Here is a 19802-nt window from a genome sequence, read left to right as displayed (position 1 = left end):
GCAGGATCTAAAGCAATTCTTCTTAGTCTGGGTACAGAGAGTGGAAGCATTCAGTGAGCGGCTACAGGGGCCAGACACTGATGACACAGCTGCTACGTTCTGGAAGCTCAGCCAGTAGCATTCCCATTCTGCCAGGGAGGAGCTGACCTTGGACAGAGAGCAGATCCAGGACCTAAGGTCTGATCTGCCGGATTCCAGTGGACCCTCTTTTGGATAAGTCACCAAAGCGTGCTTTGCTTTTACAAATCTCAGCACCTAACAAGTTTCTGGGGAGAAATGCTTTCAAATACATTTTCAAAGTGTGCATGCCTGCTAAGTCACTTCATTCGTGTCTGGCTCTTTGTGACTCTATGGACTGCAGCCCACCAGTCTCCTCTTTCCATGGAATTCTCCAGGCAAGAATACCAGAGTGGGCTGCCATGTCCTCCTCCAGGGGATCTTCCCGACCCAGGGATCGAATTCATATCTCTTGCATCTCCTGCATTTGTAGGCGGGTTCTTTACCACTAGAGCCACCAAATGGCAACACTTAAATATCACAGCTTGATCCAGAACTCATAACTGCACACACCTGTGGACAGTTCTTCCGGACCCAACTTGTCCTCACCAGCAGCCCGACTGCTGGCAGCTCAGTAGAGCGTCCTGCATGGAACAGTAACGGGACTGGGTCTCACTGTGAAAGCGGTAAGAAACCAGAGGCCCCCTTTCTGCATCCCACCCCCGTGGAGCACTGGGGCAACTGTGGTTGCCTGGGAGGTCAAGTCTGAATTATAGGATGTTGATTAGGCAGTGACCTGAAGTACCAGAGTCCTAACCTGGGGGACAGCAGCCCCTGTCTATGTAACCTTGGATCCACGAGCTTTACCTGTGGTCAGAAACACACTCGTTGGTTAAAGCCAGGAAGAGAGGGAAGGAGGGGCACAGCAAGGCTTCATGCCCAACCATGGGCTGTGCTGCAGGCCTCACCCTGGTCCGGGGACCAGCAGGTCTTCATCTGGAAGGATGAGGTTTGCACCAAATAGCACTGGGGTCAAACAGGCCCAGACTTGGGTCCCGCTTCCAGAGTCTCCATCCTGCACGATCTCGAATACTCAACAACTCGCTCAGCTTCACCTGTGACCACCAACAGTGCACAGCCCCAGAAGGCTACCAGGACCCCTCACCAAAGTCCAGCTTTTGATTTCTCTTGGGCACTGCCCCCTACATCCCTAAAATGGGTCACAGGGTCTTATGTGGGTCAAATAAAATAGCACATGAGAGGCTCCGGTAGGCTGCCCCACTCCCCACCCCCACCCTCCATTTCTCTCCTTGAGACAGGGAGTCCCACGAAATACTGATGAGGCAGTGGGAGTCCCAGATCCCCTCCAGGCCACAGAGCTGGGAGCAGAGAACTGAGTCTCCATGATGAAGACAGGACATCTGGAGTCAAGTGTCCACATGTGAACGAGTTCACGGCTGGTGGAAGAGGCACACTTTGCTCAGACATAACAGGGGGTCAAGGTCCTTGGCTGAAGGTCACTGCAGAGAGTCCACTCCAGGACAACAGAGATAAATGCAGTTTAGGTCAGTGTGTGTGTGTGCGCGTGTTTTAACCAGTAGGGACTAAAAATGGAAGTGCACATAGAAGGGAGGGCCAAAAGACATCATTTTCCAGCCAAAACCATAGGCTGCCAAACCTTCCTTAACCCTGGAGAGTTTTGCCCTGAGGGAAGCATGGCTGAAACTGCTCCCCGCCAGCCAATGCCCCCCGCCTTCACAGGAGTTGGGGGGGGTCAGTGGTGCCCTCCTCCAGGAACCCAAGCCAGGGACTGAGGCTCCAAGTGAGAGCTAAGGGCACTGGGAATGAGGAATGAGTTCACCAATGCAGGTCAACCCCACAGAGGAGCCTGGAGAGTTGGGGAGATGGAGGGAACCTCAGGAAGGGTAATGATTCCACATGAGGGAAACTGCATGTTTTGTTGAAGGTGGCTGTGCAAGAGTCTGCAGGACCTTGGCAGCAGGGGCCATCCACGCAGCACCTACAACAGTGAGAACTCAGAACCCCCCCCACCATGAGCTCCACCAGGAGCAAGTGTAACTGACAAGGGGTCAGATAGGGGTAGGAAATTAAGAGGTACAAACTACTATGTATAAAATAAATGTGCCACAAGGATACATTGCACAGCATAGGAAAATGGCCAATATTCTATCATAACTATAAATGGAGTATAATCTTTAATAATTGTGAATCACGATGTTGTATATCTGTAACTTGTATAATATTGTAAATCAACTATACCTCAATTTTGAAAAAAAAAATAAAGTCGATTTGCAAGGTCTTAAAAAAACATCAAAAGCAACTGGGACCCTCTGATAGAATGCAGTGTGGTGAATGAACCGGGCATGGGAATGGCGCGTCGAGGTGTGTACAGAGGCCTGACACACACAGCACTTAGAAACCATGCCTGGAGTATAGCAGTGATGAGGGCTTCACCTCTAGACAGCAGGATGCTCTGTATCACAGAAATACTGACATGACCCCAGATTCTCCAAGTGGACAAGCTGAGGAGCCTCGTGCCCACCCTGACGCCCTGAATAGACCACAGACATCCCCGGCCAGTCCCTGCAAACCCAGCGATGCACAAAGATGGGCACACAGGGAGTTACCGCCACAACACTTGCTTTTGGCTATTTAATGTCTGGACAGACTAATAGAACAAAATTGTTTTCACTGTCTCTCCCAAATCAGGTCTGTTCAAAATTTGGTTCTGGAAAAAGAGGAAAGGCCAGTTTTCTCAAGCTCCTGGAAGAAGTCTGATCCCTCCTCTTTGAAACTGACCTCCAGAGGCTTCTTTCCATAAACCTGGCAGGTGCCACCCTTCACTCCTTTTCTCTTTCATGATACTTGTGACTCAAACTGCAGATCCCGTGGCAAACAGAGAATATGTTTGGGAGAGACAGACTCACAAAGCAGAGACTAAATGACGCAGCCATACAACCTGGACACCAGTGTAATAAACAAACAGAATTAGAACCCACATACTTATTGCCCACGGGGCTCCCCAATAGTAGGAAGGCTGCCAGTGCTCAGACACCAGGCATTCCCCTTCCGCAATCAGGAGGGGAAGGGAGAGACAGACATACAGCTTCAGGTAAGGAAGCCTCTAGATGACGAGTTCACTAACTGACCATCACTATGCAGCTGTGTCAAAGCTCAACCCAATTCACCAAGCCTGAATCTCACAAGTGCCCCAGACTCACAATGGTGTGGACGCTTGACAGCCTCCAAGCAGGCTGCAAGAAGATTTTCGATCTAAAGGTGAACAGGCTGCTTGTTCTGGGTTCTATTCTCCAGGACTGATAGCAAGTTAACAAGACTCACCTTCACCGTCTGCACTCATGTTCTCGTATGAGTCCCAGCGGATTAGCGGGTCTGCTGTGTTGAAGTCCACAATCACCCTGTGGTCATTCTGCAAATGTTCACATCCTGCAGGGTGGTAGAAGGGACAGGGGTGGACAAAAGGTGTTAGTCCCAGTCAAGCTGGCACCTGCCGGCAATACAGAAAGGAGCCTCTGGATCTGAGGGCCAGCCCAGAGTCCAGATCCACACCCTCTCCCTCAAGCCTGCCAATAATCTGAGTTAGAACTGAACAGAAGTGCAAACCACTTGGCAGGAAAGAAAGGTGAACACTGGTCCTCTGTCTACCAGGTGGCAGGTTCTGTGCTCTGGATGCGTTTCTGTACAAGGGGACCACCTGGATGGCTCTGCAGGTCAAGGACCCAGCAGAACCCTGAGGAGCAGCCTCAGGGCTGGTGGACGGGAGGGGTGGGTTTGGGCTCTTGCTTTTCTGAGGCTTCCAGGAGGATTCTTACCCCACAGCCTTGCATTTAACTATTCATGCCTCAAACTATGGCACTGGGCACAGAAATAGGGTGCTTCTTTTCCACATCTATTAAAAACTGAATTAAAACTTTCACAAATATGAATCTTGGTGATGGAAATGAGCCATTTGTCTTCACAGTAAAAAGACTGCTTTCTCTTTCAATGTATTTTTAGAAGAAAGGAGTCTATTTTGCACACAAATATTTGCAGTCTTTCTACTATATTTCTAGTCCTTTTTCAAAATATGTGGTTGCTTCTTGAGGGGAGAAGTGAACAGGACATCAAGTCATGGTCCCAATCCTTTAGTTTTGGACCCTTCTTTCAGCAAGTCACACCATCTCTGGGGTCTTTTTGACCTACCTGGGCCCTACTGTCTCTAGGCTAGCACCTTCCCACTGTCTAACATTCTATTTTTAATGGATAATAAATATTTCCAATTATGTGCAAAGGTGGGAGGTTCTACAGAGACTCCAGCATATACATCACCCAACCAGGTCATCATCTTGCTGCCCCCTCCACCCCCCTGCCGGCATTCTGCACTCCACCCACCTTGAATCTTCTCGGGAGTGGCTGAGAAGACTAACTCAATCTTCCCATTATCAGGAAAACGGTCATCTAAAAAAGAAATCCTATTTCAACAACTTTGGAGACAAGACAATAAATGAATTTTGTCCTTATATTCCTGCCAGGGCAACACCACTCCCAAATCTCCAACGGCACGCCAATGATAGAGAAAACATTAGTATTTTTACTGTTTCTCTAGAATTCTTTTCTTTGTTGGAACAATCATCAGTCTTTTGTGAGACTGGCAATAATTTTGTCAATAGGCTGGTTTATGGTGTTGGGGGCGGGCAGTAGTGGAAAACAAGGAAAGGAACACACAAGGCTCCCGGGGGACACCCACTGAAGGCCCATTCTCCCTACATTCAGTCTGGACCCGGGGAGGGACCTCACCTTTGCTGGCATTGTCCAAATCTTCCTTCGCAAATACAAGTCTGTAGCCCTGAACAGCCCCGGTGTGAAACTGCAGGCGGAAGATGACATCGCGGGTGGCTGAGCGGTACTTCTTGTGGTAGCACTTCACCTGGGATAAAAAGGGGTGTGTTTCCCAGGGAGCCCCACCTGCGAGGACGGCTCCTGTGGGAGTGCACAGGAGGACATCTGAAGAATGAAATTGCACAGCCTCTTCTTCCTAATGTCATCTAAACACTCCACATCTTACCTTAAAGCCTTTCTGCTCTCGGGAAAGGAGCAAGCAGTCATTACTTTCTGTACTCTGCTCAATACTTATGCTGTGTGTTATAACTGAGAGAGATGGCAAGAAGGGAGAAGGAAGGGAAAGGGAAAAGGCCTTGGAATGTAAATTCCACAGCTGGGCCGTCAAGACGTCCTGAATGACAGTTTGAGACCAGTCTTCAGAATCATCAGGGATGTGACTTGGATTCAGACTGTGGCTCCAAGGCCCTAGGTCTCTGGGAGCAGCTCAGGCCTCTGGGGTGATGGTGCCAATACTCAGGGTAAAACACCCCTTCCGGGTATTTGGCAGGGAAGGGTGGGTGGAGGAGGGGTCCTGGCACCATTTCTCACCTTTCCATGGGGGCCCCCCTGCCTGAGGGGTCTGGGGGTAGGGCTGCCCATGAGGAGGGCAGGAAGGCCACGGCAGAGTGGTGTACTGCGGCAGAGAGGGCCCTTGCTCCCTCCTGAGTAGGGCAGAGGCTCCTTTCCAGGGTTCCCAGGGGTTCAAGCCCAGAAGCAGGCTGGATTCTGCCCTCAGACACTCAGAGTGGAGGAGGCCACGCCCTGCACTGCGCATGCCCAGGAGGAAGGGAGGCTGGAGGTGCAGGGATCTCACAGGCAGCCATGCTCACAAAAGACTCAGGTCAGAAAAAGATGGGCGCCAGATGTCTTGTGCCAGGTCAATGAGAAGCATTCCCAGCAAGTATGGTCCAGACCAGTGATTTGGGAGATGCTGTAGGTGACTGTTCTGTGTGTATGTTCAGTCACTCACTCATGTCTAACTCTTGGCAACCCCATGGATTGCAGCACGCCAGGCTTCCTTCTCCTTCACTATCTCCCAGAGTTTGCTCAAACTCATGTCCATTGAATCAATGGACGGCATCCAGCCATCTCATCCTCGGTCCTCCCCTTCTCCTCTTGCCTTCAATCTTTTCCAGCATCACAGTCTTTTCCAGTGAGTGGGCTCTTTGCATCAGGTGGCCAAAGTATTGGAGCTTCAGCTTCAGCATCAGTCCTTCCAATGAATATTCAGGACTGATTTCCTTTAGGATTGTCTGGTTTGATCTCTGTGTTGTCCAAGGAACTCTCAAGAGTGTTCTCCAGCACTACAGTTCAAAGGCATCAGTTCTTCGGCGCTCAGCCTTCTTTATGGTTCAACTTTCATATCCATACATCAGCTCAGTTCAGTCGCCCAGTCGTGTCCGACTCTGCACGACCCCATGAATCACAGCACGCCAGGCTCCCTGTCCATCACCAACTCCCTGAGTTCACTCAAACCCATGTCCACAGAGTCGGTGATGCCATCCAGCTATCTAATTCTCGGTCGTCCCCTTCTCCTCCCACCCCCAACCCTTCCCAACATCAGAGTCTTTTCCAGTGAGTCAACTCATCGCATGAGGTGGCCAAAGGATTGCAGTTTCAGCTTTAGCGTCAGTCCTTCCAATGAACACCCAGGATGAATCTCCCTTAGAATGGACTGGCTGGATCTCCTTGCGGTATAAGGGACTCTCAAGAGTCTTCTCCAGCACCACAGTTCAAAAGCATCAATTCTTCGGCGATCAGCTTTCTTCACAGTCCAACTCTCACATCCGTACATGACCATGGGAAAAACCATAGCCTTGACTAGACGTACTGGAAAAACCATAGCTTTGACTATCCGAACTTTTGCTGGCAAAGTGATGTCTCTGTTTTTTAATATGCTGTCTAGGTGTGCCATTGCTTTTCTTCCAAGGAGTAAGTGTCTTTTAATTTCATGGCTGCAGTCACCATCCACAGTGATTTGAAAGTCCAAGAAAATAAAGGCTGTCATTTCCCACTGCTTCCCCATCTATCTGCCATGAAGTGATGAGACCAGGCCTTCAATAACCAGAGAACCATCACTCAAAAGAAAAAACAAAGACCCAAGGAGCTTCGGCCCCTTAGGGCAAACCCCAAAGTCGTTTACCTCTGTGCTATCTACAAGGAAAACAGTCCAATAAATAAATGAAAAAATGTACACAGACCATCAGGGGAGCGATTCATGTTGACAAACACAAGCCCCGCATTCACAATGAGGGAGGCACCAGGCGGCCTGTGCACACGCCTGGTGGGAATCCAGACTCAGGCCTGGCCTCCAGGCCCCCGTCCAGGGCTGGCATATGGAACCAGCCCACGAGCACGCTTCAGAAATGTGACAACTTTCATTTACTCTCCAGCAGCAAATGGATCTCCGGTCGCAAGTCCTCTCTCATTTCATCCGGGGTCTCTGGCTCCTCAGCAGGGTCCAACCAAAGGCTGTGCCTCCAGCCTTCCTTCCCGAGATGCTGCTTGCATTCTCACCCCTCCAAGGACCCTGCACCACACTGACTGCTGAGCAGAGGGCCCCTTCCCACACATGCTGCAGCAAGACCCCAACGGAGAGGACACTACCCCACGCAACTATCTCTGCAGGATGTCGGACCCACCCTCTCTGTTTGCCTTTCTCCACTGCTACCCTGGAAGTGAGAGGGAAAGGGGGAGAAGACTTGGAGAAAAGGCAAGAGAGTTTCATGCACATGCCAATCTGACTCTGAAGTCTTAATCAATACTGAGGGGAACCAAGGCTGTAAAATAACAACAAGGCCTCCTTCCAGAAGCTGACAGCCCCTGACAGAGGTGGTCCCAGGCCAGCCCACAGGGTCACGATCCATAGTAGCTCCCCTCCCCCAATTTGGCACTAGGTTCTGTGGGCAGGTAGAGCCCCTGATGGACACAGGGCATCACAGGTGCTGGGTAAAGAAGCACAGACAGCCTAAGGGCAGGGGAGGATGCCCCTCAAGTACAGCTCCCTTTGGGGGAACCTTTCTCCTGTTCTGAGTTAAAGGGTTCATCCTGCAGCCAGCTCCTGATGTACACAGCTCATCCCAACCAGAAGCCCCCAGACCCACCCCCACCTTTCCCAGAACCCAAGGTGCTCCATGGTCTCCAGTCCTCTGGTCTCACCATCGCTCATCACAGCAGCTACACACACACACACACACACACAGAGGGTGACTCATCAGACACGAATCCCAGCCCACTCCAGGCACCAGAAGGGAGGAGGCAGAGGTCACCACGTGCCCTGGAGCAGGGGAGGAACACCAGATGGGTTCACCCTCCCCTCCCCGCCCCCTGGCTGCCAGCTCTCAATCATCCTGGGGTGTAGACACCTTCCCAGGCCCTGCATGACTCTAGTGTCTAAAGACTAGTTTTTCACAGGACAAGGGTTCAGGGTGGAAGGAAGAGCACGGTATCCCACCGCCACAGAGCATCTGCCTTCTGCACACATGTGCCCTGCCTGAGGGGCTTCCGGGGACGCCTGACAAGCGGCACTGGCAGAGACCTGAGCCCTCTCCGCAGTCCTGCCCACTGCTTCACCATATTCTCTTCCCACTGCTTACGGCTGTACTCGCCACCCGCTCCAGTCCTCCTGGCCACCTCAGGAATGACCCCAGCGATCTCCTGAAGGCACAGAAAACCACAGGCGTCTCCCTCGCATGGGGACCTACAGCTCTGACCAGGGAGGAGATGGACCCACCTCCACCCAGTGGAGCCCCACCTCTGGCACCTCCTGCAGAGGCAGTAATGATTCATCATCCGAGTCAATAAATGTTAGTAGTGTTGGTGACAAGAGACCAGAATCACGCTCTTAACACTCCATGGAAAGAATCAGCAGCATTTTGCTTGACAGAAGTGCCCCAAATGCTTCTTCTAAGGTACAAAGTATCGGTAGCATTTCATAAAGATTAGAGTGATGAAGGCTCTAACACCCCCTTCACCCCTTCAGCATTAGCAGCTTTATTTACCTATGTCTGCCCAGCGAGTTCCTAAGAACACATCAATCCCCTGCCTTCAGATTTTAGAATATCTGCACTAGAAACAATTTCTCTCCACTTTGCTGGTGGGCCTGGTGGCTGTTTACACAGTCATCAAGGAGCCATAACCACACACCCTTAAAGGTTTAGCAAGCCTAGTGGCTGCCTTCCTAAGTCACAGCACCTACATCATCCAGGGCCAACACTAACCATGATTTCACTTGGAAGTGAAAATGATTTCAGAGGGTGGCAAGACTGCAACTCACTCCCTAAACCATTAGGAGGGCAGCAATAAAGCTGTGAATAAAAAATACAAGTAGATCTACTGAGGGCTTCCCTGGTGGCTCAGCAGTAAAGAATCTGCCTGCAATGGAGGAGACACAGGAGACACGGGTTCAATCCCTCGGTGAGGAAGATCTTCTGAAGGAGGGCACATCAATCCACTCCAGTATTCTTGCCTGGAGAATCCCAGGGACAGAGGAGCCTGGCGGGCTACAATCCATAGGGTCGCAAAAAGTCAGGCAACTGAAACAACTGAGCACGCATACACAGATCCACTGGGCTGAGATACATAATGGATTGGGCCCGACCCAGGTCTAGGAGACTCACGGCAGAGGGAGAGGGAGGCATGCACAGCAAGTCACAGGGCGATATAGCACGACAAACATCCCATAACGATGCCCAACAGGAGAGATCCAGAGGGACTGAGGACGCATTCATTTTCCCTCTTCTTACTTAAGTGCTCTTAGCAAGAAACAATAAACTAAGGTGTTGTTTGTTTGTGACAGCTCCTTGAGAAGGGCCCCCTCTGTTTAGAAGTCAGGTTGCTGGAGCCAGGCAACAGAGCCCCACAACCACGAGGACGAAATGTAAGTGGCCATGGGGTTGCACAAGCAGGGGCAGCAAGACGAGGCATGTGGATGGGAAAGTGTTTACAAGCCCATTGGGGCCCTGGACCATGGCCAGTTCTTGATAGGGCTGCAGCCCACGCGAATTCCTTAGCAAGGTTACATAATGACACGGCTGTGCTCACAAACACTCTGTCCTCCCACTTAACAGAAGTGTGTTTACTGAATACCTGAGGCTCTGCCCTTTAGGAGACAGCGTCCGAACCTCAGTACAAGCACATCACAAGATGGGCAGGTTAGGTGTGCAATGGGAGGGGGTGTGGGGACAGGCCGGCCATGTTTAGGTGAAGCCAGACGATGGGTGGGTGTCACCCTGGCCTCAGCAGTAATGGCCCCCTCAACAGCCCCCAAGTCAAAGGAATGACAGATGGAGTCCACTCCACTTTCCCCCACAGTGTTCCCAACCCAAAGAGATCACAAGGCCTTACTTCTTGTAAACTTGACCCCTTTAACCTTTGCTAGCCTGTCTCAACAGAGAATCAATCCCTCATGAGGAAAGAGGCAGGTTTATCTGTGCACAGGGCTGACATTTACCAAAATCAAGGAAGGAAAAAAAAAGCAAAAGACAGCATGCTGTCTCAAAGGTTGGTGACCATGGTGTCACCTTGGGACACCTTTCCTGGGAGCTCCCCTTCCACCTTCCGGAGCAAAGGCAGGCCCTGCAGACACCAGACAGCCCAGCCGAACCCTCTGCGGCTGTGGGTGGGAAACCCATAAAAGCATTCTCTGCAATGCAGGATTCGGTCCAACTCATGACGGTTGCCAAATTCTTAATGAGAAATGAAAATGCCTACATACTTGAACTTTAACACAGAAAGGCCCTGACATATTCTCCATGTCCTCCATTCTCCACTGAAGGCAGGCCCATGAATGCGCAGCCATGCACATCAAGCGATAACTCACTACAATTGAAGGACAGGACAAACTGAAATGAGCAGGTCTCCCACAGGTAGGCTATGACTGGGCTCTTCTGCCTCAGAGACTCGGGAAACCAGAACTGATCTGCACAGTAGGAGGGGATGACTCCCCACTCCCCAGATGCTCAGCCAACACCATGGAATGTTCTGCCACCGTCTAGTTCTCTGTGTTGAGCCCTGAGGTCATTTTCAGGTTGAATCAACAGTCCTGGGATTTGGAGGAGCAGCGTGTACAGATCACACACGCAGTGTGTCCCCCAGAGATTATGTTCTGAGTGTGCGGATACCTGGGGCTGATCCTCTAGGCCAGCTGGTGCTGTCAGCACCCCTTGAGAGTCTCTCCTCCTCAGACACATGGTAATCACCTCTCCCACCTGTGAGCCTTCAACCCCTGCCTCTATGCATGCGTGAAACACACCAAATTCTCCTGGCACGAGAGTGATCACCAGCACATCTCACTCAACATCCACAACCACCATGTTACCTGGTTCAGGACATGGGGAATGAATGAGGGGACGAGTGAACACTGGTAATAAGTCATAGCCAAGGGTGCTGGATAACCCATGGTACCTGACTCCACTATTAACCTTGTTCAGTTCAGTTCAGTTCAGTCAGTCAGTCATGTCTGACTCTTTGCAACCCCATGGACTGCAGCACGCCAGGCTTCCCTGTCCATCACCAACTCCTGGAGCTTACTCAAACTCATGCCCATCAAGTTGGTGATGCCATCCAACCATCTCATCCTCTGTCATCCTCTTCTCCTCCCACCTTCAATCTTTCCTGGCATCAGAGTTTTTTCAAATGAGTCAGTTCTTCCCATCAGGTGGCCAAAGCATTGGAATTTCATCTTTAGTATCAGTCCTTCCAGTGAATATTCAGGACTGACTGGTTGGATCTCCTTGCAGTCCAAGGGACTCTCAGGAGTCTTCTCCAACACCACAGTTCAAAAGCATTAATTCTTCAGCGTTCAGCTTTCTTTATAGTCCAACTCTCACATCCATACATGACCACTGGAAAAACCCGAGCTCTGGCTAGACAGACCTTTGACTAGACGGTTTATTCTAGAATGGGTTGACTCAATGGACACACATATTATGGGCTGAATTCTGTGACCCCAAGATTCATCTGTTGAAGTCTTAAAGGTGGTGAGGGTAGTCAGGTTATACAGGTGAGCTCTAATCCAATCTGACTGGGGTCCTTTTAAGAAGAGACCTGGACCCAGACACATGCAGAAGGCAGATGACGTGAGGGCCTGGGGAGAAGAGAGCCATTGCACGCCAAGGAGAGAGACCTCCAGAGAAATCAGCGCTGCCGACACCTCGATCTCTGCCTTTCAGCCTCCAGCACTGTGAGGGAATTCATGTCTGATGTTTGAGCCCCCAGTCTGTGGCACTTTGTCATGACAGCCCTAGGAAACGAATATAAGAGGTTAGAGCCGCTGTGAGGCTTCACAGAGATCAACAACTAAACTAAACCTCCTGGGTAATCATTTCTACAAATGAAGCAAGGAAAAATTACCCCGTGGGATGGAAAATTACCCACTTCCAGCTGTAACCCGTATCACCCTTCCCCCGTCTGATAACACTGCAAAAAATTAAGTGCAGAGTGTACAAAAATGAACTGTAAACACAGGAAGTATAAATCAAATAATAACTCAATCCAAAAATACTCCATGTTAAGAATGGACAGAGGTGCAGGAAGGGGCTGCTTTTATCAAGTTAAGCATTTCCTGTGCCGAGATCTGGGAGATCCTATTTGCCCCTATTGCCAATGGAAACAAAAAATCATGGAAAGGGTGCCTTCAGGGCAGGAAACATTCCCCTCAAGAGACCCCCAGGCAACAAAACACCTGAATGCCAGCCTCTCAGCCTTCTGCAGCAGCACTCACGGCTCATCCAGCCAGGCTGTCCCCTCACACGAGAAGCAGCCTTCAGGACATGCTAGAGTGTGAACTTGCCCAAGGACTCCCACCTCGGGGGCGGGCTCTAGGCAATAAGGTGGGGACAATGGCACCCTGCGCTCACAGCCAGGGTGAGCTGCCACCCCTGAGAAGCACAGTGACTGGCTCTAGAGAGGCTGGGACAAGTCAATCACCCACCTCAAGGGCTCGTCGTCCATCTATGAGAGATCATCAAATGAGGCCTAAGGGAGGCACAGCCATGTGTCCAATGTGGATGACATGGGTGGGCGGCATCAGCAAGACCCACAGAAAAGGGCCATGGGGCCGTGTGCAGAACAAGACAGATAATCCAGCGTCTCTGGGGCTAAGTGATTGAGGGAGCAGTAAACCAAGGGGCTCCTAGGCCACATACAGGAGCCTGGACCCTCTCTTCCCACTGTGGGGAGGATGCTGGGCCCAGGCAGCGGAACACCATGCTCGGATGGGGCCACGCTGTTAGGCGCAGGGCTCAGGGATACAAGCAGTCCTGGGATTTAGGACAGATCGGGTTAAAGGAGCTGCATGACTGATATCGAGATGTGAGGCAAGGAGACGCCAAGAGGAAGCTCCCATTCAGGGTCTGGGGAACAGGCGGGATAGTTCTAGGAAGCATAGAGTGGATTCCAGAGGGCTGGTCCCAAGACAGAAGCAAGCAAGAGGCAGCCTGGACACCTCGGAGCAGCTGCTCCTGCCAGAGGAGCGCCACTTGTGAAAGGGGGGCCGCCCAGAGGACAGTAGACCTGCCAGGAGCCGGGGACCACCCGGAGAGGAGGGGCTGCAGGCGGAGCTGAGGGAAGAGGAGGCCCCATGAAGAGCAAGCACCCACGTGATGGTGAACACCAGGAAGATGGCCACTGGGGGGTGGGGGAGGGAGGAGAGCAGAAGGCAGGGGCCGCTGAGCGTGACCTGTCCTTTCCTAAAACCCAGACTAGAAAGTGGGCAGCAGACAGGGTGCTCACAGGGAATGAGGCGTCTGAGCCAGTGGCGAGGAGCCAGCTCTTCCTCCCCAGCTCCTGCGAGCGGGGTGCGGCCCACGTGCTCTGAGGACCATGCCAGGCTTCTTGCCACTCCTCCCTCTCGGGCCTGTGCTGCACCCACCTCTGTTCTCCTGTGACTTGGGGGGAGGTCCCCCTCCCCTTGAAGACCCTGTGTGCAGGCCATGAGCTCCCAGCTGTGAGAGGAAGGCTCCAGTCTGACGGCTCTAAACTGACCATGTCCAGCCACACCGGTGTCCACCCTACATCCCCACCCAGGCCTCGCTTGGGCCCAGAGGTCTCAGGCAGGTGCTCCCCAAACCCTCGCTGGCCCAACACCTTCACCTGCAGCTGGTGCTTCAGAAGGCCCCCTGCGCACTGAGCAGACTCATCAGTGTGCCCTGGAAATGAAACTTCTTGAGAAGTTTCGGACTTCTTGCAAAGAGGTAGCAAAGGCACAGGGAAGGGCAAGTCGGCGAGTCCCCGCAGCCACTGGATGGAAGCCACTTACCAATGTACCTGAAAAGAGCCATGGGCCAAGCACGCAGCCACAGGCACCTTTCATGTGGCTGTGTGTGTGCCCCAGGCACCATCTTTCATCTGAAGACAATGCAGCAGACAGTGTCGCAAACTCACAGGCGGGAGCCTTCCTGCTGCGGCTTCAACAAGTGCGCCGCGTGCCCAGGGATGGCTCCTGGCACCATACCCGTGCCAGCTCATGGGAACCAAGTCCAAGCACGTCGGCCACCACCTCCTTCACCTACCTGCTCCCCTTTCCCGCCCTGCCCATTCCCAGACCTGCCTCCCAGTTACCAAGGGCCAAACCACAATCTCCCACCCAAGTCCCCTCAGAAAGACCCCACCCCCCTGCTCAGACTGCATTCCAGCATGTGATGTTTTCTCAGACACCTTGCTCCGGGATGGTGGGCTGGCTGCGGTGCCACCATCCCCCTAGGACAGCAGGGAGACTCGCAGGGGTAAGGTCTGCTGGGGGAGCGGGTCTTCCAGGAGTGCAGGTGGTGGCCCCACCAGCAGGCACTCAATTATACTATGTAGCCTTCACACCCTGCCAGCTGCCCCAGTTCAATCTCATCCCCATGAAGCCCACTTACCAGCCTCAGGCAGCAGAAGGGGGTGCAAGCTTAGATAAGGACCTGTCTGAGGCCACCCAGCCCCATTAATCTGTAGATCTGGTGGAAGCCCAGGCATGGGACTCAAGGCCCATCCTCTGCTTAATGCCCTTAGGCCGTATCGATCTGCTGTTGCCCATACAGAGCTGCAAGGCTTCCTTCCTTCTGCTGGAGACCAGGCACGTTCTCCACCATCCTTGCTACTCCTCTAAGTCAAGAGTCCTAGAAGGCTTACCCTTAAGAGGTGATTCAGTGCATTTTCAGGACACACAAAAGAGCACAATCTGGCATCAACTTCCCAAGACAAGTAACTTCCACAAGGGTATCCTCAAGGCCTGGGGACTAATGCACCCCCAAGCCAGGGCCCCACACCCAACTCCGAGGGCACTTCCACCAGAACCTCCCAGTCAGCCAGCCTCAGCCATAGGACCCACTCTGCAGTGCTACTGGATCCCCCTCCTGATATCCATTCACCCAACCAGCTCCTCCAGGGCAAAGATGTCTCTCTGTTCTGCCCTTCCTGTGCTAGGAAAGCTCAGAACACTCAAAAAACGATCGCTGGACAAATAAACTAATGGTGCAAAAGGAAGGAGGGAGGCAAGAGACAGTGGGAGGGAGAGGAAGGGGAAGACGGAAAGACGGAGGAAGGAAGGAGGTGGGAGGAAGAGTAGAGAGAAGGGGCAGATGCAGTGAATCCCCCACCGGCTTCTGGACTGGTTGCCTCAGGAAGACCTGCAGCCAGCAGCCTACATCAGGTGCTCTTTCTGGGAGGAGGAGCCCCAGGCATGGGAAAACTAACGAGAATCCTATGGGCTTCCCAGGTAGTGCAGTGTTAAAGAAGTCACCTGCCAATGCAGGAAACACAAGAGACTGATCTCCTGGCTCGGGAAGATCCCCTAGAGGAGGGCATGGCAACCCACTCCAGTATTCTTGCCTGGAAAGTTTCATGGAGAGAGGAGCCTGGCGGGCTAGAGTCCAGGGGGTCACAAAGAATTGGATACAACTGAGCAACTGAGTGTGCACGTGTGTGCGTGCAAACACACACACACACACACACATGCACAATGAGAGTCCTAGAAAACTCCGGTTGAGCCACTTAAATAAAAAGTTAATTTGTAAATTATCTTATCTTCTTGTCATAGGGTATCCTCCTTGGCCTCAAACAGATTACAGGAGAGCTAGTCTACGTATGTGGGAAGCACACACGTGCCTCAAAGTTGTTCATTATTTCAGACAATTTTCTCTTAAATTATTTTACATGTATGCATTTTTTAATACTCAAGATAGACAAAAGGCAAAGGTGGAAAAGCTAGTCTCCCCCAAGAAGCAGCAGACCCAAGAATCAAAACGACCTGGAGAAATCACTGCTTCACTCATAAGCCAAGCTGCAAGACGCTAGCTGTATCTCCCACTTAGACACTAACAAAGAATATTTTATGTCTGCACCTGCCCCTGGAAGGCCTAGTCATTTTAAGACTGCACATTATGCTCGGGAAACTGGAATCCCGGGAAGAGCAGTGGTTGAATTAGGACTTTAATTTCAAGGGTGCACATAGCAAGTGGCTCTAACAATTTGTTCTGTTCCTTTGAATAAAACAGGTTTACTCAGAAAATCAACCCATTTCCTTAAGGTAAAGGCTACTTTCCATTCTTCTTACAGGTTTTCGGGGGGCAGGGTCTGATGTTATTGCTTCAAGATGAGCTTGTTTTTCCCTTTCCAGTGATTCCAGGGAGAGCAGGGGCAAGGTCATGACACTCACCATGATGTCCCCTTTCAGGAGCTGGGCCGGCTCAATGGCGATGTAGATCCTGCTTTGGTTTTCTGGGCCAACATTGCTTTGGAATAAAGAAGGCACATCATTATACAATTTCATGATTTAATGGAAAGAATACCTTCTGAGAAAAGGAACCCTACAATTGAAATTAGACAAAATATCCTGCTTGGCCCAGGAGTCCCAATTCCTTAGACTCTCTCCTCTGAAAATGAGACTAAAAAGTATAAAAAAGCAATGGGGCCAGGCAGGGTCCTGAGAGCTATGTCAGTGCCAGTGGCTGCAGGCCCACCCCAGGCCCAGGCACACAGGGCAGCAGCGTGGAGTACTGGGGTTCTGCCGGCACAGCCTCTGTGGTTAGCAGAGGGTGACACGGCCCAGGTGTCACCCATGCCAGGGTCCAACAGGAGTCCAGACATATGATAACAATTCATTTTGAGTGATGACAACACATTTTTTACCTTTATTCGTTTTCCATTAATGTGTATAAAATGCTAATCCAAACTCCCAAAAAAGCAAATCAAATAAATCTATAATTAGTACATATTTTGGAAACATCTGCCTGCCCTTTATCTAAGCTGCCAAGGCAAAACACCATGGCCCTGTCACAGGCTCCGACACGATTACTTCCACACAGTGCGGGACCCTCTCCTGCCTCCAGGTCCCCATGCCCATGCGTCTTCACACAGCCAGCTGGGTGACAGTGGCGGACACCCACCAGGCAGGGTGATGGGGCACCCGCCCATGGCTCCCCTTCTGTCCCCTCCTCTGGGCTCCCCAGGCGTCACTCCTCCCACACCTCCCAAGGGAGAAGCAGCCTGGAGCAGGCCCCTCCCAGGCTCTCCCACAGTCCCCAGGAGAGCAGCCACACTTACTAGATCCCCGACGTGTACACGGGCTGCATGGCCTGGTAGAGCTTGAGAAAGGGCCGGCACGCTGAAACACAGGCAGAGTCGGCTATAAACAGGCGGAATGGGGGGGCAATGCCGGGCGGCACATTTCCAGACCCCACCCTGCGAGAGACACTCACCTCCACCCGAGTCAAAGTTGGGGGTTCCGTGCAGGATGACGAAATGCAGGAACAGGGGCGCAGCATTCATCTTCACCGTTCCTGACAGGAGCCCACTGAGAAACTGCACATACCTGCAAAGGGCAGCAGCTTAGAGCTCCTGTGACATGTGGGGTTGGAGGGAAAAGAGGAACTGCGCCTGCTTTTTCGGGAGTTTCGAGAGAGGACCCATCCTAACTGCTCACAGCAAGGAGGGGTGTCTGCACGCCAGGGCTTGGCCCAGGCCCTGCAGAGCACGGCTAAGCCCACAACCCCACCGAGTCTCTGGGCCTCCCACACTGATGTGGCCAGTGATCTGGAAGCACAAGCAAGGGTGCCTCCTGGGCGTGAGCCCCCACACATGGCGCCTCCTGCTCTGCACCCCAAGTGCAGGTGGCATCACCTCTGTCCAAGGAACCCAGAGCCGGGCAGGGCTAGGCCACGGGACTGTCACAGTCCCCCTCCCAGAACGGGAAAGCAAGAGACCTGCAGTCACGTGAGCATGCTCTCTGAACCAAACTACACATCAAGGTAACTCAGTCTAACTCTCAGTCCCACCCACCGCTCTCTCTGCTCACACTAGGAAACCTACAGAAGGCTGGAGTGCACACGGTGAGCCCACGGGAAGCCTGTGGATGCCCCGTCTCACTGTGCGAGTCTCCCCTGCTGCCCGAGCCACCCCGCCCTCCTGTCTTGTGTCCTCTGTGCCCTTCCTCCTCACCGCCCATCTCAGCGGCGGGATGAGCACGTCTGCGGTGAGCTGGGAGACCTGTCTTCTCTCTCAACACCATGCACAGCCTTGTGTGCCATGCTGACGCCCGCACCCTGAGTGGCTGCTTGACAGTCCAGAGAGAAGATTCTACCCGAGAAGTGCTTCCTCACTGGTTTCTCCCAAGGCACAAGGTGGGAGGGCACCCCTACCCAAGAGGGCACAGACCTGCCAAGCTCGCAGATGCTGCCTGGCCTCAGCCCCTCTATCCATTGTGCGTGATTCCTGAGCAAACGCAAACCCCACGACATCAACATCTCTGTACATCCCTAAGGCCAACACAGAGCCACGCAGGCGCAGGAAGGAAGCAATCACTGAATCACCGGCTGTGTGGCCGGCACGATTTCCTCCACACCCTCCAGTCAGCTCACTCTAGTCCACTCCCCACAGAGCAGGGACATCCCCCACACAAACACCCTAGGACCGAATGCTACTCAGGCTCAGCCCACTTAGGTTAAAAAAATTCTGGTTTTCTCTGACTTGTATCACTGAGAATAATGACCTCAAGGTCCATCCATGTTGTTGCAGATGGCAGAATTTCACTGTATTTAGTGGCTGAGTAACACTCCATCTGATGCTGGGAGGGATTGGGGGTGGGAGGAGACGGGGACGACAGAGAATGAGATGGCTGGATGGCATCACCAGCTCGATGGACATGAGTTTGAGTGAACTCTGGGAGTTGGTGATGGACAGGGAGGCCTGGCGTGCTGTGATTCATGGGGTCACAGAGAGTCGGACACGACTGAGCAACTGAACTGAACTAAACTGAACTGAACACTCCATCACACATTTTTACCACGTACTCTTTATTCATTCACCCACTGAGGAATATCTAAATTGTTACCACATCTTGGCTATTGTGAATAAGAAACATGGGAGTGCAGAGATCTCTTTGAGACCCTGTCTTCATTCCCTTCAGAAATATACCCAGAAGTGAACTGCTGAATCATACGGTAGTTCTATTTTTAATTTTTTGAGGAACCTCCACATGGTTTTCAACAGTGGCTGCACCAGTTTACATTCTCACCAACAGGGCACAAAGGCTCCCTTTTCTCCACATTCTCATAAACACTTCTTTTTTCTTGTCTTTTGACCACTGCCTTTTCTAACAAGTGTGAGGTAACATCTCGCTGTGGTATAACATCACTCATATATAGAATCTAAAAGCCACACATACAAAAACAGAGTAAAATGGTGGTTACCAGGGGTTGGGGCTTTGGGGACAGGACAGAATTTTTAAAGGGTACAAACTTACAATGAGCAGCAGATATGCCCTAGAAATATAATGCACAGTATGGTAAGTATGGGCTTTCCCAGTGCTTAGAATCCACCTGCGATGCAGGAGATGCAAGAGATGCGGGTTCCCTGGAGGAGGGCACGGCAACTCACTCCAGTATTCTTGCTTGGAGAATCCCACAGACAGAGGAGCCTAGTGA

At 51.9% G+C, this 19802-nt stretch overlaps 1 protein-coding gene across 11 annotated transcripts in view; it reads right to left on the bottom strand.

Moving 5' to 3' along the window:
- Positions 1-19802, bottom strand: part of TNS3 (tensin 3) — a 223622-nt gene that overhangs the window by 81843 nt on the left and 121977 nt on the right. For all 11 annotated transcript variants that reach the window (XM_055421063.2, XM_055421067.2, XM_055421065.2 and 8 more), the window contains 6 exons: positions 17580-17692; positions 17425-17485; positions 16538-16613; positions 4816-4945; positions 4411-4476; positions 3361-3465 (listed from right to left, as the gene is read on the bottom strand). In XM_055421063.2, the coding sequence (XP_055277038.1) occupies positions 3361-3465; positions 4411-4476; positions 4816-4945; positions 16538-16613; positions 17425-17485; positions 17580-17692 (551 nt within the window). The remainder of the gene's footprint in view (positions 1-3360; positions 3466-4410; positions 4477-4815; positions 4946-16537; positions 16614-17424; positions 17486-17579; positions 17693-19802) is intronic.

This window comes from Moschus berezovskii, chromosome 3, assembly GCF_049115385.1.
Source record: "Moschus berezovskii isolate FMDL1 chromosome 3, NW_MosBer_1.0, whole genome shotgun sequence".
In the NCBI taxonomy this organism is placed as follows: Eukaryota; Metazoa; Chordata; class Mammalia; order Artiodactyla; family Moschidae; genus Moschus; species Moschus berezovskii.
This window is presented reverse-complemented; position numbering and strand designations above follow the sequence as displayed.